The sequence below is a fragment of the Rutidosis leptorrhynchoides genome, chromosome 2, assembly GCF_046630445.1.
Source record: "Rutidosis leptorrhynchoides isolate AG116_Rl617_1_P2 chromosome 2, CSIRO_AGI_Rlap_v1, whole genome shotgun sequence".
Taxonomy (NCBI): Eukaryota; Viridiplantae; Streptophyta; class Magnoliopsida; order Asterales; family Asteraceae; genus Rutidosis; species Rutidosis leptorrhynchoides.
Genome location: NC_092334.1, coordinates 631,823,518 through 631,846,760, shown reverse-complemented (window position 1 = coordinate 631,846,760; position 23,243 = coordinate 631,823,518). Strand labels below are relative to the sequence as shown.

Genomic DNA, 23,243 nt, shown 5'->3' with positions numbered 1-23,243 from the left:
CCAAATCAACGAAAAACTCCAATTCATCGAAGAACCCGTCGAAATAATGGATCGTGAGGTTAAAAGACTTAAGCAAAACAAGATACCAATTGTTAAGGTTCGATGGAATGCTCGTAGAGGACCCGAGTTCACCTGGGAGCGTGAAGATCAGATGAAGAAGAAATACCCGCATCTATTTCCAGAAGATTCGTCAACACCTTCAACAGCTTAAAATTTCTGGACGAAATTTATTTAACGGGTAGGTACTGTAGTGACCCGAACTTTTCCATGTTTATATATATTAATTGAGATTGATATTTACACGATTAAATGTTTCCAACATGTTAAGTAATCAAACTTGTTAAGACTTGATTAATTGAAATATGTTTCATATAGACAATTGACCACCCAAGTTGACCGGCGATTCACGAACGTTAAAACTTGTAAAAACGGCATGACGATATATATATATGGATATACATATGGTTAACATAAGATTATGATAAGTAAGTATCTCCATAAGTATATTAACAATGAGTTATATACATATAAACAAGACTACTAACTTAAGGATTTCGAAACGAGACATATATGTAACGATTATCGTTGTAACGACATTTAAATGTATATATATCATATTAAGATATATTAATATATCATAATATCATGATAATATAATAATTTAACATCTCATTAGATATAATAAACAATGGGTTAACAACATTAATTGAGATCGTTAACTTAAAGGTTTCAAAACAACACTTACATGTAACGACTAACGATGACTTAACGACTCAGTTAAAATGTATATACATGTAGTGTATTTAGATGTATTAAAATACTTTTGGAAGACTTCAGGACATATATCAAAACACTCATACTTAACGAAAATGGTTACAGTTACTTTTCCATTCTTTTCTTTCATCAAGAATTCTAGTCGTATTTTTACCCGTATTATACACAGCTTCAAAACGTACTTAGTATGGGTATATACCAATAGGAACTAGCATGGGATTCCACTCTTGATTATGTCATGTATGACTAATCAATTTTAACTTCTACCATGAGCTAGTCAACTAACTAGAACTCCTTTTAACCCCACTCACCACTCACCAATTACCACTCATCATTCACTCCATTTCACTTCCAATTCTCTTTCTAATTCTCTCTCAACACACCCACACTATTATGAACGTATTTTTCCAGTAGTTAATCATCATCTTCATCAAAAATCACTTCAAGAATCAAGCTATAATCATCATAGGAAGAACACTTCAAGAACACTTCAAAAATCCCTTCAAGTTTACTAATTTACTTCCAAGCTTTCTAATCCATTCCAAGTAATCATCTAAGATCAATAAACCTTTGTTATATATAGTAGATTATCTTTCTTATTCAAGGTAATATTCATATTCAAACTTTGATTCAATTTCTATAACTATAAACTATCTTAATTCGAGTAAAAATCTTACTTGAACTTGTTTTTGTGTCATGATCCTACTTCAAGAACTTTCAAGCCATCCAAGATCCTTTGAAGCTAGATCATTTCTTGTCACTTCCAGTAGGTTTACCTACTAAACTTGAGGTAGTAATGATGTTCATAACATCATTCGATTCATATATATAAAACTATCTTATTCGAAGATTTAAACTCGTAATCACTAGAACATAGTTTAGTTAATTCTAAACTTGTTCGCAAACAAAAGTTAATCCTTCTAACTTGACTTTTAAAATCAACTAAACACATGTTCTATATCTATATGATATTCTAACTTAATGATTTAAAACCTGGAAACACGAAAAACACCGTAAAACCGGATTTACGCCGTCGTAGTAACACCGCGGGCTGTTTTGGGTTAGTTAATTAAAAACTATGATAAACTTTGATTTAAAAGTTGTTATTCTGAGAAAATGATTTTTATTATGAACATGAAACTATATCCAAAAATTATGGTTAAACTCAAAGCGGAAGTATGTTTTCTAAAATGGTCATCTAGACGTCGTTCTTTCGACTGAAATGACTACCTTTACAAAAACGACTTGTAACTTATTTTTCCGACTATAAACCTATACTTTTTCTGTTTAGATTCATAAAATAGAGTTCAATATGAAACCATAGCAATTTGATTCACTCAAAACGGATTTAAAATGAAGAAGTTATGGGTAAAACAAGATTGGATAATTTTTCTCATTTTAGCTACGTGAAAATTGGTAACAAATCTATTCCAACCATAACTTAATCAACTTGTATTGTATATTATGTAATCTTGAGATACCATAGACACGTATACAATGTTTCGACCTATCATGTCGACACATCTATATATATTTCGGAACAACCATAGACACTCTATATGTGAATGTTGGAGTTAGCTATACAGGGTTGAGGTTGATTCCAAAATATATATAGTTTGAGTTGTGATCAATACTGAGATACGTATACACTGGGTCGTGGATTGATTCAAGATAATATTTATCGATTTATTTCTGTACATCTAACTTTGGACAACTAGTTGTAGGTTACTAACGAGGACAGCTGACTTAATAAACTTAAAACATCAAAATATATTAAAAGTGTTGTAAATATATTTTGAACATACTTTGATATATATGTATATATTGTTATAGGTTCGTGAATCAACCAGTGGCCAAGTCTTACTTCCCGACGAAGTAAAAATCTGTGAAAGTGAGTTATAGTCCCACTTTTAAAATCTAATATTTTTGGGATGAGAATACATGCAGGTTTTATAAATGATTTACAAAATATACACAAGTACGTGAAACTACATTCTATGGTTGAATTATCGAAATCGAATATGCCCCTTTTTATTAAGTCTGGTAATCTAAGAATTAGGGAACAGACACCCTAATTGACGCGAATCCTAAAGATAGATCTATTAGGCCTAACAAACCCCATCCAAAGTACCGGATGCTTTAGTACTTCGAAATTTATATCATATCCGAAGGGTGTCCCGGAATGATGGGGATATTCTTAAAAATGCATCTTGTTATTGTCGGTTACCAGGTGTTCACCATATGAATGATTTTTATCTCTATGTATGGGATGTGTATTGAAATATGAAATCTTGTGGTCTATTGTTACGATTTGATATATATAGGTTAAACCTATAACTCACCAACATTTTTGTTGACGTTTAAAGCATGTTTATTCTCAGGTGAATACTAAGAGCTTCCGCTGTTGCATACTAAAATAAGGACAAGATTTGGAGTCCATGTTTGTATGATATTGTGTAAAAACTGCATTCAAGAAACTGATTTCGATGTAACATATTTGTATTGTAAACTATTATGTAATGGTCGTGTGTAAACAGGATATTTTAGATTATCATTATTTGATAATCTACGTAAAGTTTTTTTAAACCTTTATTTACGAAATAAAGGTTATGGTGTTTTAAAAATGAATGCAGTCTTTGAAAAACGTCTCATATAGAGGTCAAAACCTCGCAACGAAATCAATTAATATGGAACGTTTTTAATCAATAAGAACGGGACATTTCAATGGATTCAATATATATTATGATTGAAGATGTTTCATATCCAACATATATTTCAATTCTTTTTTGAAGAACCATTTGTTGTGGTGGTGCAATTAAAAATACACTGCACAACCAAATGTTCTAAGATGGAAAATATTTGGCTCTCGACCAAAATTAAGTTGGTAATGAAGAATATTTATGACTTGCACTTGGTTTAATGCGAATTAATGTCGCATCATGTAAATTTACGTGTCCCCATATAAATTTTGAGAGTTTTGTACTCATTATCAATTGTCTAGTTATTAGCTGCAAGCGTTTATCTATTGATTCAGCTAAATCAGTTTTGTGTATGCACATGAGCAACTGGATGTTCAACAACAATCCCTGTAGACATATAATAATCATTAAATGCTTGAGATGTTAACTCACCAGCATTATCAACTCTCATCCTTTTAATGGTGTAATCAGAATAATGTGTTCTCAATTTAATAATTTGTGCAAGAAACTTTTCAAATGACATATTACGGCTTGATAACATACAAACATGAGACCATCTGCTAGATGCGTCTATTAGAACCATGAAATATCAAAATAGTCCACATGATGGATGAATTGGTCCATATATATAACCTTGAATTCTTTCAAGAAACATTGGTGATTCCTTCTCAATATTCTTTTCATTAATCACCATATGTGCTTTTCATTAATCACCTTATGTGCTTTTTCGTTAATCACCATATGCGCTTTTCATCATATATCCTTTTCACCATATGCTCTTCTAATCATATGCGCTGCGCTTTTCATCATATGCACTTTTCATCATATGCTCTTTTAATCATATGCGTTGTGCTTTTAATCATATGCGCTGCGCTTTTCATCATATGCGCTTTTTATCATATGCGTTTTTTATCATATGCGCTTTTCATCATATGCGCTTTTTATCATATGCGTTTGTAATCATATCCATTATTATATACATTAGAGAAATTTAACAAAATTCTCTTTCATTTATTTGGAGAAAACAAGACATTATTTATCAGAAAATTCGTACCATTTTGTAACATGAATTTTGCCTTTTCCGTTCTTTATATAAAGTTTGCAAGACCTGATATAGTATTTATAATTCCTTCATTTGATTTCAAATTAATAAAATATTTCTTAGATTTATGTATGTTATCACTATTTGCAATATATAGGTCTTTACCATTTAATTGATGTTGTATTCCAGCAGAATTCATATTAAAACTTCAAATAAGATAATTAAATAATAAGTGAATATTTTAATAAGATAATCAAAATATATTACATGTAAACTGGTTACAATCTGAAGTACATAAAAGATCACACCTAATTTATATTTTGATGCACAACTCTAAAGTTAGAGACTGTCAAGGTATTTACCTATTACATGATTCACAAGTCTCTAAGTAACTTTGAGGTTGTCGTGTATTTTTAAATGAGTATATGACATCAATGTAGAGGTTCAAGAGAGAGTACGTGCCTTAACTCTATTATATTTCACTTGTTTTAACTTAGTACTTCAAATAATTTGATGACATCATTGAGCATATTAGATTAAATGATACTGTAATTATTTGAGTTCTTCAAATAGTTTGACCATATATTTTTTTTTTTTTTTGTAAAGTACGTTATAGTTATGTTACAATATTCTTTTACTATATAATTTTCAAATTAGCCAGGTAAAATATTTGAATTACTAATACACAAATAAAAAGTTATTTAATTGAGATTTTATAGGGAGTTTTAAATACATAAAAAGTTACAATTTCACTGATCGATTAAAAGGTTAATAATTGGACATAAACATAATCCATTGAAGTATGCAAAAGAACAAAAAAATAGTTTAGCAGATAATATGTAAATTTTTTGAAAGTCTATTTTAGTTGGCGGATACGTTAAATATAAAACATATTTCTTTTAACTACAAATATATTGAAAACCAAATTCTTTAACAAGTTGATTAGAAGATGAATTGCAACGCGTTTTAACAGCCAGAAATATCATCGACTAATACTTTTTTTTTTTTACAACTGTAACGAACAATAAAATGAGATGTTACACCAAAATTTAATCGGTGCAATAGAAGAATAATTAGGTATATAATGGAGTGTTTGTTGCATACTTGAGTCGCCCTTATTAGACTATAAGATGTCAAGTTTATGTGTCTTTTTTAAAAAAATGTTTATTTAACGAAAAATTAATATATGAAAGATTATTTTAAGAAATTGTATTAGAAATTATATTAGACTAAGTAGAAAGGATATATAATATACCAGTGTATTCGTTGAGGTGAAGATGGACGGTGTTGTCATCATCAGAACGAAGGAAGGAGATTGGTGTTACCACTGAAGAGTTGAGTGAAATTAATAAAAGTTAGATTAAAGAAATGTTAGTAAACATAAATGATACTTAGGCGACAACGTCGACCATATATAATTCAGGCGGTATAACCGACCATATATAACTTAAATAACATAAATATAAATGTTAGAGAATTTAATAAAAGTTAGATTACAGAAAAGAAATGTTAGTAAACATAAATGATAATTAGACGATATAACCGACCATATATCACTTAGGTGACAGAGCCAACCATATTTAGTATTAATGTTAAGATTATCGTGCTGATAACGTGTTATAATTCGTTGTCATTAACAACTATTAGTGGCCTATGCATTTCTGAAATACTTCTAATGAAGTGTAAGAACAAAGATGATAATGGAGAGAAAGAAAGAAACACTTTGTAAGTGTGAGAAAATGGTACGTCTTTACAAGCATAACTCATGGGTATTTATAATACTATGCAAGTGACCCCAAGTTGACTATAATGTTGTACAAAATTGACTATCCATACTTGCATTATTATAGTTCCATACTTGCTCAATTATTATTATCATAACAGGTACATGTGATATTAATTCATTTTAAGTGTTTAAGTATGCGATTTTAGAATTTAATAATAGGATATATGATGAAACCCATAAAAGTAAATCACTCCAAATCCTACAAACGAAATGCACCATAATTTATTTTTAGCCTTTTTGGTAATGTAAATGTAAGAAACTTTATCAAGATGGTATTTGTTTAATTAAGGACAAAATTTCATTCTTCGTCCCTGAACTTTATATCAAATTTGACTCCATGTCCTTTTTTTTTGTGCATTCATCGTCCCTAATGTATCAAAAATCTACATCCCTCGTCCTCCCGTCTACTTTCTGTCAAATTAATCCGTTACCTCTTATAACGTGCATATCATGTGAGGGTATTTTTGTCTATTTTATTTATTTATTTGTTTTAATAACACTTCCACTTCATCTTTAGTTATCATTGATCTTTTATTTAATTAATTCTTTTAATCTACTACCACTATCATCTCTGAATCCATCCACCACCACCTCTAAATTCAACAATCACCACCACCACTGATTTGAACAAATATATCCTCCACCACCACCACCTCCTCTCGTCGGAATGCAACCACCATCACCACGGATCAAATCGAAAACCCCTAATTTCTCACTTTTAAGATCTATAAATCGAAGGGAACAAATGTTTGGGTTTAATTTAGGTAATATCTCTGTACATATTTGAGATCTATAAAAATGATGTGTTAATTTAATCACTTTTAATTGACCTTCGGCTCCTTACAAATCGGTTTGGAACAAATCACTGAATCCTCTCAAGCCCTTTTTAGCAAATCTAAAGCCATTTGTAAGAAATCACTGAATCTAAAGCCGTTTGTATATCCAGATCTGTGGCATCTGTCTGAACAAATCGGTTTCATGAGAAGAAGATTTTAAGGTAATAAAAGACTCGCTTTTTCCTTTTCGATCTTTATCTATTTATTGTTTTTCACGTTTTGGTTATCAAAATAATGTTTAAATTAACGATATGTAATTTTAGTATACATAAATAGTTTTTGTTCCTAAAGATGTCATATTAAGATTCTGTTTTTACCCATTAACAAATTGTTAGGCCACTCCCTATCGTAACTAAACTATTCTTCCTCTTAATCTTCCACATCAGCGCCACATCAACACCAATATCCTATAACTAACTCATAACTAAACACTCCCTATCATGGCTAAAACAATACTTCTCTTAATATACAACGTACAAGCAATAAAGCATCAAGTCCAACAATAAAAAGCCACTGGGACTCACAATTCCTATAATAACCTACACACTTCCATTAAATCCATGGTGAATGCGGGTAACTAACGCGGGTAACTAATCCGTGCCTATGGTTCATTACGGGTAACTACGGGTAATGAGCGGGTAATGACGGGTAATGGAACCATAGGGAGTGGTTTTATGAAAGCTCTTGTTTTTATTTATTCCTTTTAAGTTTATTACTTTAATGGGTTTTCATATTTTTATTCATTGTAGACGGCTGAAGCTTCAATATGAAGAGATAATATTCATGAATGTTGGTTTTAGTATGTGCTCTGTTTTTTGTTATATCATGGAATGCATTGTCCCCATTATACAGTAACATAAGTCCACAACAAATTACGGAATGGAAAGTGTATCACATGATTCACATCATTTTTATTTAGAATTTTGTTGATGATGCTATTAGATTCATCGGTAATGGGTGTTTAAACTAGGTTTTTTTTTGTAAATATAAGCACCATCTCTGGATTTGTAATGGGTGTTTTGAAATTAATTTTGTAAGGAAAGAGGTTAATAGGAAAAAGAATGAAGATGGAGAGTAATTTTGTCAAAGGAAAGAGGTTAATATGTAAATGACAAAAGTACCCTCACATGTTTAGCACATGGCTGCACTTAACGGCTGGTTTTGACAGAAAGTAGACGGGAGGACGAGGGATGTAGATTTTTGATACATTAGGGATGAGGAATGCACAAAAAAAAAAGAAAAAGGACATGAAGTCAAATTTGATGTAAAGTTCAAAGACGAGGAATGAATTTTGTCTTAATTAAGTGAAATTTGGGTTCCTAGTCTAACTGCGAATACATTCACTACCAAGTACATTTCCAATATCACAACAAGAATAAGTACTCGACACAATACACCACCGAGTCACAAAATACACAACAGAACATATATTGCCACGTCAATGAAAATACATGTTAAGATGTGTATCAGGTATAGAAGTTAAGACCATATTAGATATATGCATATACCAGTACAAGTTACAATCACAAAATAGCAACAAACACTTACTACTGGCATGACTGCACTGCGTGTGACTGCAAATGCCAAAACCTTATCCCCTTGCATCATATTAGACTACTGATCACATCTCTAATCCTCCTAGAGCCATTTCAACACAAAATAGACTAACCAAATTTACACAAACTATGAACGTAACGTACACATGTGCAGAATACTAAGTGTTGGAAGCTTCGATGAGCCCAACACACCACTATAGAGGATCTAGACTATACTAGACTCACTACACCAACACTTTGACGTTGGTTAGCCTTTAATTTTATAAATCCTTAGTGCACAATGTACTTAGGCGACAGTGTCGACCATATATCTTTAGGCGGTATAACCGACCATGTATTACTTAGGCGGCAGAGCCGACCATATAATAAGAACAACCAAAGTGCACTAAGAACTTAAACGCAAACTAAGGCTTGATCGGGAAACTTAACAAAAACACTTATATTAAATTACAATTACAATATTACTTACAAGCTTTATCTTCTCTACTTTCGCTAACTCACACTCTTCTTCTCTTCTTCACAACTCACTTCTTATTTCACTCTCACACCTTCACACCTTAAATGAAATCTCCTCCCATATTTATACTACTCTATGGAACATTCTAGAACCTAGATATTTCCATGGATATATAAATATCTAGATATTTCTACAACCTACAAATATCTAGATTTTTCTTTTACATTTCAATTTCTAGATTTTTCTCTCATATTCTAATATCTAGATATTTTCTTATACATATTAATATCTAGATATTTTACATATATACATCTACTAATTCCATATTATTTTATAACACCAAATTTGCATTGTATTTTAACACTCCCCCTCAATGCAAATTTTCTTCCAACGATGTCTTGCAGACCATTCCAAGTGCTTCTCTGAATTTTGTAAACTTCGGTTTACTTAGGCTCTTGGTGAATATATCTGCAACCTGTTCATCTGTCTTTGTTGGCATCATCTTGATTTTCCCTTCAAGGACCTTCTCGCGAACATAATGATAGTGCACTTCTATATGTTTTGTTCTCGCATGAAAGACTGGATTTTCTGCTAGACGTATAGCTGATAAGTTATCGCAGAAAAGCTTTACTTGATAATCTGTTGATTGATGAAGATCTTCCATTAGCTGCTTCAACCAAGTAATTTCTTGTGTTGCTGATGCCGCCGATCGATATTCTGCTTCAGTGCTTGACAAGGGCACTGTTGGTTGTCTCTTGCTGCACCATGATATTACTCCTGATCCAAGACTAAACATGTATCCAGTTGTTGACCGTCGTGTATCATAGTCTCCAGCGTAATCGGCGTCATAATATCCAGTCACCCGACATTCTTTTGTTCTCTTATATAAAATGCCAAAGTTAATAGTACCTTTAACATACCTTAAGATGCGTCGTACAACATCAAGGTGAGGCTTCTTCGGATTACTCATGTATCGACTAACCACTCCAACTACATAAGATATGTCTGGCCGGCTTAGTGTGAGATAAATAAGACTTCCGACCATCTTTCGATACATGGTAACATCTTGAAGACTTTTTCCTTCATCTGCTCGTAGTTTTGTATTCGGATCCATTGGGGTTGAAATAGGTTTGCAATTAAGCATTCCGTACTTTTGTAAAAGATCTCGCGCATATTTCTGTTGTCCCAGAAATAATCCTTCTCTTTTCTGCTCTATTTCAAGTCCAAGAAAATGTTTGAGCTCTCCAAGCTCCTTCATATGAAATCTGATAGACAGATTCTCTCTTGTCCTTTGGATCTCCTCATAGTGATCTCCCGTGATGATTAAGTCATCCACATATACTAGCACTATGGCTAGTTTTCCTCGATCTTGTTTCACAAATAAACTAGAATCTGAAGGAGCAACTGTGAAACCACTTTGTACTAAGAACTCGCCAATCTTTCCGTACCAAGCTCTTGGAGCCTGCTTTAAGCCGTATAGTGCTTTCTTTAATTTGCAGACATGGTCAGGATGGAACTTGTTCTCAAAGCCTCTTGGTTGCTCCATATAAATTTCTTTGTCAAGTTCTCCATGTAAGAAAGCGTTCTTGACATCCATCTGCCACAGCTTCCAAGATTTGCTAGCGGCTAAAGCTAGTAGAGCTCGAATTGTTGTGATCATGGCCACTGGACTAAACGTTTCTTCATAATCCAGCCCATATTGTTGAGAAAAACCTCTAGCAACAAGTCGAGCTTTATACCTTTCAATGGAGCCATCTGATCGAGTCTTCACCTTGTAAAGCCATTTACAAGATATTGGTTTTACATCTTTTGGCTTTGGAACTAAACTCCATGTCTGGTTTTCTTTTAGTGCATTAATTTCTTCTTCCATCGCTTTCTGCCATTCTTGACTTTGTGCTGCTTCTTCATAAGTGGAAGGCTCAATATGTATTAATTCATCCACATGAGCAGCATTGGCATACCTCGGATTAGGTTGCCTCGGCCTTGTTGATCTCCGTAATTCTTGCACATGCTCCTCGGCATCCATTTGGCTTGGACGAACCTCTTCGGATGTAGATTGATGTACCCCAGTTTTCCATGGACTCGTTTCCTTAGAGTACGATCCATCTCCTTCTTTAATTGGATCCGATATGTGCTTTTTATGTTCTTCTTTCTCTTTTGGAACTTCTTCTAATCCATGAGATTCTGGAAGCTCTATCTTTTGAGGTGACCACCATGAAGAAGCTTCATCAAATACCACATTTCTTGAAGTATGACACTTTCCAGTATTTGGATCACAACATATCCATCCTTTTCTTGATTCATCATAACCGACAAAAATGCATCGAATTGCCTTCTTATCAAATTTGCTTCGTAGATGATCTGGTACGAAGACGTAGCATACACATCCAAAAACCTTGAGATGGTTGACGGTTGGCTTGATCTTCCATAATCTTTCATATGGTGAAATATATCCCAACTTTGTTTGTGGGAGTCTGTTAATCACGTATGAAGCCGTCCTCATACATTCGGCCCAAAATCTTCCTGGTACATTCTTACCATGAAGCATACTTCGACAGGTTTCAGCAAAATGACGATTCTTACGTTCTGCCACTCCATTATGTTGTGGAGTGTTAGGGCAAGTTAATTGCCTTCTGATCTTGTGCTTCTCAAGATAGATATTGAACTCGGTTGATAAATATTCTCCTCCATTATCTGTGCGTAAGCACCTAATCTTAGTATTGAGCTCACTTTCTACCTTGTTCTTGAACTCTTTAAACTTCAGAAAAGTCTCCGACTTCTCCTTCATGAAGTAAACCCACACATATCTTGAGAAGTCATCAATGAATGTCACCATATATTTCATACCTCCAAGTGATGTTTGTTTCACTGGGCCGAAGACATCTGAGTGTATTAGCTCTAGTGGTGTCTTGGACTGATGCGCTGACTCCTTGAATGGCAATTGGTGAGCTTTTCCAAATTGACATCCAGCACATATTGTATCTGTTCGGATATCAATTTGAGGAAGTCCATTTACTATGCGTTTTACCATCATCTCCTTTAACTTGTTGTAGCCCACATGCCCAAGACGTTCATGCCAAAGATCAGCCGTCTCATTTTTTCGAGTCTTATCCACATATGCTGTTTCAGCAGATAGTACATAGACCGACTCTATTCTTCTTCCATGCATAACTGGATTGCCAACCACCTTTACTCTCTTGAATACGGACACATCTTCTGGTCCAAAGAGCACATAATTCCCTTCTGCTGTCAATTGTGGTACTGACAGTAAATTCTTCTTTAGGCCAGGGACAAGATATACCTTCTCGAGTTGGAGCTTATGAGAGTCGCCTTCATTTGGAATTATTGTCTTTCCAATGTGAGAAATAGACAACCTTAAATTGTCGGTTGTCAACACGACTCTGTTTCCTTTGTAATCCTCCATTTCTTGCAGCTTCGTCTCATCATTGGTCATATGATTTGAGCACCCAGAATCAATGATCCAATCATCTTTGTAGTTTATTTTTGATTTTAAGGTTGCTGCAAGAGCTTGATCATCCATGTCAGCTTCAACGGAGAGTCCTGCTTCTGCATCCCATGTTTCCTCATTAATGGTTGCTTCGAATGTGACCTCTTTCTTCTCATCTCTTGCGGCGGCCACATTTCCTTCAAAAGTTCGCCTTCTGGGGAATCTACATTCTAGAGCAAAATGACCCTTCTTGCCATAATTGAAGCATTCACCATTCTTTCTCTTATCATTTTCCCCGTATTGTTGGTGATGATCTCTTCTTCCTTGTTGAGCTCCCCCTGAAGCGTTGCCTTTTGATTTTGGGTGACCCTTCCACCCATATGTCTTACTTTCTTTCATCGCCTCTTGTCTTCGAGATGTTGCTTTCTTTTTATTGGTGAAGAGTGCATCTTCTCCGTCTTTTATGGTTACTTCATTCATCTGCTTGGCTAATGCCTCTTGATTAGCCAATAAATTCTCCAGCTCTATTAATGATGGTTGAGTAGGCCATCCTCTCACAGCGGCTATAAATCCATTATACTCGGACCTTAAGCCATGGATGATAATTCTCTTCATCCTTGCATCACTCACTTTCTCTTCAAGGGCAAGTTGAGATATCTCACGGCAAATAGATTTCACCTTGGTGAAATACTGAGAAATAGATAGACTTCCTTGTGAGATACATGCGAGCTCATTTTCCAAGAGCTGGAGTCGTGCTTCATTCTTCTTTGAAAATAATTTTTCAAAAGTTTCCCAAGCTGCCTTTGGTGTTTTCTCGTCACGGATGTGCTCCAATAGATCCTCCTCGATTGTAGTCTTCAATATAAATAAAGCCTTCCTGGCCTTGATGTTCCATTTTCTCAAGGCTTCGGCATTTTCTTTCGGTGGAGGCGTTGTGTCACTGCCAGCAACTATTTCCCATAAATCCTGTCCTTGTAGGTAGGATTCTATACAAGTCCGCCAATAACCATAGTTGTGGTTATTGAGACTCTTGATTCCACTGCTCGTACTTGCAAGATCTGTCATCATGACGTCCAACGTCCAATAAGCTTGGTCCCTGACCGATGAGCTTTCACAGTTCCTAACTGTGCTCCGACAGAATCTCCCTTAGAGCCTTGGTGAAAACAAGTCGATGTAAACGTCCAACGTTTACCGATTTCCTCCACTAGAAATGGTCCCGAACGACCCGCTCTGATACCAATTGTTGGAAGCTTCGACGAGCCCAACACAGCACTATAGAGGATCTAGACTATACTAGACTCACTACACCAACACTTTGACGTTGGTTAGCCTTTAATTTTATAAATCCTTAGTGCACAATGTACTTAGGCGACAGTGTCGACCATATATCTTTAGGCGGTATAACCGACCATGTATTACTTAGGCGGCAGAGCCGACCATATAATAAGAACAACAAAAGTGCACTAAGAACTTAAACACAAACTAAGACTTGATCGAAAAACTTAACAAAAACACTTATATTAAATTACAATTACAATATTACTTACAAGCTTTATCTTCTCTACTTTCGCTAACTCACACTCTTCTTCTCTTCTTCACAACTCACTTCTTATTTCACTCTCACACCTTCACACCTTAAATGAAATCTCATCCCATATTTATACTACTCTATGGAACATTCTAGAACCTAGATATTTCCATGGATATATAAATATCTAGATATTTCTACAACCTACAAATATCTAGATTTTTCTTTTACATTTCAATTTCTAGATTTTTCTCTCATATTCTAATATCTAGATATTTTCTTATACATATTAATATCTAGATATTTTACATATATACATCTACTAATTCCATATTATTTTATAACACCAAATTTGCATTGTATTTTAACACTAAGACCAGTAGATATCTACTTCAGCACTGGGTGAGGCTCGATGGAATTTTAACAACTTTGTAGCAACCATTAACCTTCCATTTTCACCACTAAACACTTTGGATGACTCAGGATGAATATCAATTTTCTTTAACGAGGGTGAACCTGCAAGTAATTTCTTTACCAACAATATTTCATTCTCTGAACCTTGAAAAGATTGTAACACCACATTCCGTAGTTGTGCCAGCCCCATTCTGATGTGATTTAACTCCGAAGAAAGAAATGCAGATGGTGTGACAGCACGTTTAGCCTACCAAAAATAAATAATACTACTAAGATGCACAGCTATGAGGCTGATCGATGAGTATACGATACATATATGTTCACTTACTGTAATCCCAAGGGTCTGCAATTTGGGAGAAAACCAAATCAGATCAACAGCAAACGATAAATTATGGTCAAAGCTAAAATCTATTTGGTGTAATGTAAGACTCTTGAGGCAGGGAAATGAGGTGGAGACCTGCTTTTTACCAACTGAATTTCTAAAGTTTCCAAAGAACTGTAATTAAATAAGAAAAGTTGTGCATTAGAACTTTAGAAAGATCGATGTAATTAAATAAGAAGTATAAAGATGATTCAAGATACCCAACTACTTAGCCTTACCATGCAGTTCTGGAAATCCAAAAAGAGCACTTGAAGATTTGGAAGATATTTCCCAAGGTCAAGAATTAAAAAAGTTGTGATTACTGTTTGGTCAAGCATACACAATGGCAAGAACAAATTTTGGAGATTTTTAAGTTTGGCAATCTCAACTAGTTTTATTTTTCCAATACGATCATGACGATTGAATTTCAGAATCTCAAGTAAAGGACTTTGAGTGATAATTTCTCCAAAACTTTTGTTTTCAAATGCTACCTGATACAGGTCCAAGCACAAAAGATTTGGTAAACCACAAAAAGTGGGTGGGGAATACACAGAACAGTTATGAAGTGTCAAACTTTCCAACTCCACGCAAGAGAAAATATGGGTAGACAACTTCAAAGTTGTTTTATGCATATTTTTAAGCGTAAACTCTTTTACTCCCTTTCTCGACAAGAACATGATCCAACTATTTATATCCTCAATATCTAATACCTTGTTATTTGGTATATAGAGGACAAATTTTGTTATGGGACCTTTAAGATGAAGAAGAAGTCTACTTATTATATTCCTCGCATCATACCAATTCTCGATTCCTAGTCGCACCAAATACTCGAAGAACGTATTATCAAGCACGAGGTGAGTGAGCAGAGTCCATTTAAACCTCCAATTTCTTGACAGGATAGAAGTCCTGACTGCATATTGAATGGGCAAACGATCAAGAATATTAGTAACCACGTTATCTGGCATGCTGTTAATAACATCCTCCAACGCAACTTTGGATGCTTTATGTCTCCCACGAGCCAATTTCATATTCTAAACATAAGACAGTATAAGTATAGACATATAAGCTGCCATAATAACCAGTACAAATAAAATGAAACATCATTTTGTTTTACAAATTAAATAGTATATTACAAATAAATAAATAAAAAAAAAAAAAAAAAAAAAAGATAAATGAGACATAAGTCTTATAATATCTTAATCGGGGGAATAAAACATGATTTGTATAGATTATTTAGGGTGTGTTTTGGCTTAGCTTTTCAGGTCACTTTTTAGCTTATTGCATTTAGATAATGCAACATGTTGTTTTCAATTATCAAACACTTCTGATATTTTTAGCTTATTGATGCTAGAAAAGCGCATGTTAATAAGTTAATACAGCTGGGGCTTAACATTACCCTCCTCGCTCGTTTAACATCTATTATATATTTTATACGCATCATCATAAAGAATCAGCATCATCCTTACAACTATCATAAAAATGTTTTCGTTCACCAACAGCAAACGTAAGTGGTTTCTTGGCCCAACAGGATTAAGGACACAGCCCACCAATGATCACGGCCCACTAATTTTATTAATAAGCCCGATATTTACATCAAACCCACCTATTGAATTTAAAAGCCCAATAACTACACACTCGTAATCGTGGTTTGATAACAGCAGTTCCGAACGGTTTTAAAAAAAATATGGTGACAGGAACATGCGAAAAGTTTGATACCCCATCTTGACTCCCCTTCATTCCTCTTTTTCCTTTATAATAATAATCAAATGGGACAATATTCTTAGTGGATGTCGGCCAAAACAAGGAAAAGTACCCAATTGCATACAACTAACTTTATTTATATCCATCTTTGATCCGTCTCTTTTTTTTTATTATTATTTAAAGCAATAATTGTAATAGCATTTTTCGGCCACCTCTTCTTTTCTTTACTAACTGGCCGAACCAATATATCATTATCATTACAGTAGTTTAAAGCATAGAACAAAAACATCATCATTTTCTTTCACTCATCTTTTTCACAGTCTCATAAAAGAAAAAGGAAAGAAATTGCAGAAGTAGGGTTGTGGGTTTATAACGGAGCGAGTGATGTTCAAACAAGAGTGTTGACTTGTAACTAAAATGAACCGGTGGTCGAGAAAAAAAAAAAAACAGGAACGTACCTAGTATTTTTCCTGAGTTTGAGTGATGGTGTTTATGGTTGTGCTTGTGGTTGATTGAATAAAAAGAAGAGAAGAAGAGGATGAGAGGTGGATGATTTAAGGTGGTTGTATTGTTGTTGTTTGGGTTGTTTCTTCGGTGATGGTGTCGGTTCATCAAGAAGAAAACAAGAAGGTATGTATATATCTAGTATGTATGTGTATGTATATATCTGTATAGAGGAATAGATAGAGATTGAGAGTGAAAGGGTGGCGAGGGTTGCAGACTGTTTCCTATCAGAAAGTAAAAACAGATAGTAACACAATGAGGTTTCTTATGGTCGTGTTTTATGTGGTTGCAGAATGATTGATGATATTTAATTGAGTGATTGTCGACAGAAGTATTCGAGCTAGAAAGAACAAACAAAAATATATAAAGCAGAAAGTGAAGTGTAACAGATTCGTACGATATATACAGCACAAGATTCGATTACAGTTTGGTTTGTAGCTTTGATTGGGTCGACAGAAGAATCAATCGGGTACAGATAAAAATATATACAAATTGAATATGACAAGTAACAAATTTGATTGTTTGATATCGATATGTAATAAAATTTTGTTTTGTAATGTGAATTGATCTTGACGTGTAACAAATTTCAGTTATCTGTATTTGTGATTCTTGCCATCGACACTTATATTGAATGTATGTGAGATGTTATCACAGTACTAGATTCGTTGGAATTTGTTTTGTAGCAACAATTGATTTTGTACTGAATTTGTTTGTTAATGAGCCTAATTGGAATCGTTTGTACTAGATTGCAGACAGAAAACAAATTATAATACAGTATGATTGATACGTGCAACTGATTCTGTAATTTGCAGAAGTAAAAGACAGAAGGAAAAGAAGAAGAAGAAAAATATAAAAAGGGATGGTGACTTGTACAGATTTGATTGTTGATATGGATATGAAACAGATTTTGATTCTGTAATTGAAGCTGATCTTGTAATCCATTTTTAATTAATCTAAATTAATAATTATATTATTAATATAATAATACTGATTCATATAATGCATATGTATATATATATATATATATATATATGTATATATATATATATATATATATATATATATATATATATATATATATATATATCTATCTGTATTTATATTTCATTACTATATATAATTAGTATTAATAAACAATTAGGTATATTAATAACAATAACACTAATAATAATAATAATTATATAATTAATAATAATATTAACAATAATGATAATAATAATTATTAATATTAAAATGTTATTATTTATGATATTAATGGTAAATTGTATTATTTTCATAATATTATTTACAATATTAATAATGATTTTAATGGTAATTATAAAAATTACAATATTAATAATCTAAATAATAACTAAAATCATAATTTTACTACTAATTATAATTATAATGATATTAATAATGATAACAATAATATTAGTAATAATAATAATAATATGACAAATTAAATGTATCGAATTTTTATATCTATATATTATGTTAAAATGATAATATTCATAATAATGATATTAACATTAATATTAATATTTATTTTAAGATTGATAATGAAAGTGAAAATAATAATATAACTATATTTTAACTTGCAATTACATATATTAATATTACAATTTATTAATTATTTAATATTATATATTAACATATATTGAATATTTAATATATTAAAATATACATATAATCATCAATTATATATATATATATATATATATATATATATATATATATATATATATATATATACACACACACACACATTTATTTACACACAATTGTGCGTGAATCGTAGGAAATGGTCGAAGGTCAATTGAATATATGAAACAGTTCAAAATTTTTGAGACTCAACTTAACAGAACTTCTCTTATCGTGTCAAAAATACTAAATCGTATCGAGAGCTTGGTTTAAAATTAGTCGAAAATTTCCGGGTCGTCACACCTGGGGCTCTATTCGACATATAAAAAATAAGCATTTAAATTTTTTAATACATAAAAAAGGATAATTTTACTTAAAGATTATCTATTGAAAAAAAAAAAAAAAAAAAAAAAAAAAAAAAAAACCCTCATCGCAAGACCACAACAACATGCATCTTTCTAAGACATATAAAAGATAATACTACTAAAAGTTATATTGATAGAAAAAGTTAGCAATAGAAAAAATAAAACTTTTAAAATTTTGGTCCCTTTTAAATTTGACCCTTTTATAATCGCCTTTTGATTTTAATCAATGAGACCACCGAATTCAAAACAACGGTGAAGCTCTTTTTCCGGTGTTAAGTTCATCTCTATAAAGTTGCACATCACAAAAGTCAATCGAATACTTCAATTTTCCTCATATTACACGCTGGTTTATTTCACTAACAATTCATCTCCGGTTTGAGTTTATTTCCGCTACCAAAATCCATGGTCTCAGTCAAAATGAAAATTGAAAAGCGATGTACAAAGACTAGAACGGTGATGGTGTTTCGGTGGTGGCGGTGCTTCATAATGTTAAATCCGTGTGAAATAAATAGAACAGAGACACTAGCCACCACTTCGGTGGCGATGGTGCTTCACTTTTTCTATCAGAGACTAGTGGTGTACAAAGACTAGTGGGTATATATGTGCATTTAATTAATTAAAATAGGTACATGTGATATTAATTCATTTTAAGTGTTTAAGTATGCGATTTTAGAATTTAATAATGGGGTATATGATGAAACCTATAAATCACTCCAAATCCTACGAATGAAATGCACCATCATTTTTTAGCCTTTTGGTCATGTAAATGTAAGAAACTTTATCAAGATGGCATTCTTTTAATTAAGTGAAATTTGGGTTCCTAGTCTAACTGCCAATACATTCACTACCAAGTACATTTCCAATATCACAAGAAGAAGGGAGGTGATACACACCTGTTTTTGATCCATACACACTTTTTACAACAAAACTTACAATTATATCCTTTAATTTATCTAGGGATTTGAACCTTCATTATTGTAAGTAGGGACATAATAGTAAATTAGGTGTGTGAGAATTAAAAACTAGTGTGTGAGTATCACCTCCAACATGAATAAGTCCTCGACACAATATAGCAGCGAGTCACAAAATACATAAGAAAACATATATTGCCACATCAATGAAAATACATGTTAAGATGTGTAGATATAGAAGTTAAGACCAGTACAAGTTGCAATCACAAAATAGTAACAAACACTTACTAGTGCCATAACTATATAAACGATTCAGATATATGCCTAAGTTACAATCAGACACACTTACTAGTAGCATGACTGTACTGCTGAGTGACTGCAAATGCCAAAACCTTATCCCCTTGCATCACATTAGACTACTTATCACATCTCTATTCCTCCTAGAGCCATTTCAAAACAAAAACTAACCAAATTTACAAAAACTATGAACACAAGTGCAGAATACTAAGACCAGTAGATGTCTACTTCGGCAGTAGGTGAGGCTCGATGGAATTTTAACAACTTTGTAAATATCAACTTTCCATTGTCACCACCAAACACTTCGGATGACTTGGGATAAATACCAATATTCTTTAACGAGGGGGAACCTGCAAGTAATTTCTTTACCAACAATATTTCATTCTCCGAACCTTGAAAAGATTGTAAAACCACATTCCTCAGTTGGGCCAGCCCCATTTTGATGTGATTTAACTTCGAAGAAAGAAATGCAGACGATGTGACAGCATCATAGTGTTTAGCCTACAAAAAATAAATGGTATTATGATGCACACCTATGAGGCTGATCGATGGGTATACGAAACATATATGTTCACTTACTGTGATCAAAAGGGATTGCAGTTTGGGCGAATACAAAATCATTTCAAAAACAAACAATAAATTATCCTCCGAGCTAAAATTGATTTGGTGTAATGTAAGACTCTTGAGGCAGGGAAAGGAGGTGGAGACCCGCTTTCTAGAAACTGAATATCCAAAGAGCTATAAAAAAAGTTGTGCATTATATTAGAAGGCATCGATGCAATTAAATATTAAATATTAGCTATAATAAAGATGATTCAAGATACCCAACTACTTAGCCTTACCACGCAGTTTTGGAAATCCAAAAAGAGCACTTGAAGATTTGGAAGATAACTCCCAATGTCAGGAATTAAAGAACTTGTGATTAAAGAACTTTTGATTATTGTTTGGCCAAGCAAACACAATGGCAAGAGCAAATTTTTGAGATTTTTAAGTTTGGCAATCTCAACTAGTTTAATTTTTCCAATATGGTTGAATTTCAGAATCTCAAGTGAAGGACTTCGAATGATAATTTCTCCAAGACTTCCGTTTTCAAATGCTACCCGATACAGGTCCAAGCACAAAAGATTAGGTAAACCACAAAAAGTGGGTGGATAACAGAGCGAACAGTTATGAAGCGTCAAATTTTCCAAATTCACGCAAGAGAAAATATGGCTTGACAACTTAGGTGTTACATGCATATTTTTAAGTGTGAACTCTTTTAATCCCTTTCTTGACAAGAACATGACCCAAGTATTTATGTCATCAACATCGAATACCTTGTCATTTGGTATATAGAGAACAAATTTTGTTATAGGACCTTTAAGATGAAGAAGAAGTCTATTTATATTCCTCACATCATACCAATTTTCAATTCCTAGTCTCACCAAATACTCGTAAAACTTACCATCAAGCACGAGGTGAGTGAGCATATTCCATTTAAACCTCCACTTTTTTGACAAGATAGCAGTCCTGACTGCATATTGAATAGGCAAACGATCCAGAATATTAGTAACCACGTTATCTGGCATGCTGTTAATAACATCCTCCAACACAACTTTGGATGCTTTATGCGTGCTACGAGCCAATTTCATCTTCATATTCTAAACATAAGACATACGATATATAAGAATAGATGCTAGAAAAGCCCATTCTGTGAAGTTAATACAGGTGGGGCTCATTGAAGATTTTTAAGCTCCTAAGCTTTAAACCTTAAGCCATCTTTCATAAAGTAAGCCAAACGTCTAAGTAAAATTACTAAAAATACTGTATATAATTTGTCAAAATAAGTTAATATAATTATCGAACATTTCCAATGATAGACCAAAATGATTTCTAAAAAGGGAGTATCTTGCATACTAGTAGTACTATTTTTACACTCAATTGAACTTAAGATCAGTTAACATATACTCGTATTGTTTTTTGCCCTAACCGCCCATCACTTATCCCACCTCTCAATATTATAAAATAATCTTTTTTTAAAGCCAAATGTCCTAAACCCTAACTTCATCAAGCTAACAAACCAGTATTGGCTGTTTGCTTGGTGCTTAATGGGCTGAGTTGACCACAGAGCTTATTCGGTCAGCAATAGCACTAGTTTACTAATGACTTATTGATTTGGCAAAACTGAAGGAGATTAATCAGCCATCTACAAAAGTAGTGTCCTCCGCATATAGCTTTCCCTTTCCCCATTTACCCCTCATCTCTTGTATTTTATTATTATTATTATTACAATTTTTTAGGTTCAGGTGTTTAATAAAATCGTCTTCGTCATTATTTTGAGAGAAATTACGAAATCGGTCAGAAGCAGTACTTTTGAGAAATCAATACATTAACAAAATCAACTTTACCAGTGTTAATTACAGCAAAACTTTTTTCAGATATCGATTTTGTTAGTGTTTTGAGAAAAAATAATGAAATCGACTAGAAGTGGTAATATTCAGAATGCGATTTTGTTAGTATTTTGAGAGAAATTAAAAAAAAAAAAAAAAAAAAAAGAGTAAACTTACATGATATGAATTAGACGATCGTTTAGAAGTCGACGTGTTTCTCGTGAAGGACGAACAAGGAAAAAGTTTTACCCAAAAAGAAAACAAGAAAAAGTTGTTGCGACTTATGAATTGACCATGAGAGAGATGAGTCCAAATGCAGATAAGTAGCAACTTACACGTGTGTAACTAATGTTACAAAGAGAGTGGATAAATAAGGCTTATGAAAACGGCCCAATAAAAAGAAGGCAATATATTCACCCATAAAAACATTTTAGTATCATATGAACGGTGTTCTGAATCGAGATGAGCATGTGGGGGGTTCTTCGGCATTAAATCATACATGTTTCTTTCAAGATTTGGAGAAGGGACGTGATTCCTTCTTAGACGAATGTTCTTATTAGAGTGTTCCTAAT

General features: G+C 33.0%; 2 protein-coding genes across 2 annotated transcripts; both read right to left on the bottom strand.

Annotated features, from left to right (window-relative positions):
* Window positions 1-14,496: 14,496 nt before the first annotated feature.
* Window positions 14,497-17,455, bottom strand: LOC139890085 (F-box/FBD/LRR-repeat protein At1g13570-like). Its single transcript, XM_071872987.1, has 4 exons — window positions 17,061-17,455; window positions 15,141-15,932; window positions 14,869-15,036; window positions 14,497-14,787 (listed from the first exon to the last, which is right to left on the bottom strand). The coding sequence occupies exons 2-4, from the start codon at window positions 15,927-15,929 to the stop codon at window positions 14,497-14,499; spliced, it is 1,248 nt and encodes a 415-aa protein (XP_071729088.1). The 5' UTR covers window positions 15,930-15,932; window positions 17,061-17,455.
* A 2,752-nt stretch (window positions 17,456-20,207) lies between these two features.
* On the bottom strand, window positions 20,208-22,944 carry LOC139893641 (F-box/FBD/LRR-repeat protein At1g13570-like). The gene is made up of 4 exons (XM_071876819.1): window positions 22,849-22,944; window positions 21,145-21,942; window positions 20,882-21,040; window positions 20,208-20,803 (listed from the first exon to the last, which is right to left on the bottom strand). The coding sequence occupies exons 2-4, from the start codon at window positions 21,937-21,939 to the stop codon at window positions 20,510-20,512; spliced, it is 1,248 nt and encodes a 415-aa protein (XP_071732920.1). The 5' UTR covers window positions 21,940-21,942; window positions 22,849-22,944; the 3' UTR covers window positions 20,208-20,509.
* Between the last annotated feature and the right edge of the window lie 299 nt (window positions 22,945-23,243).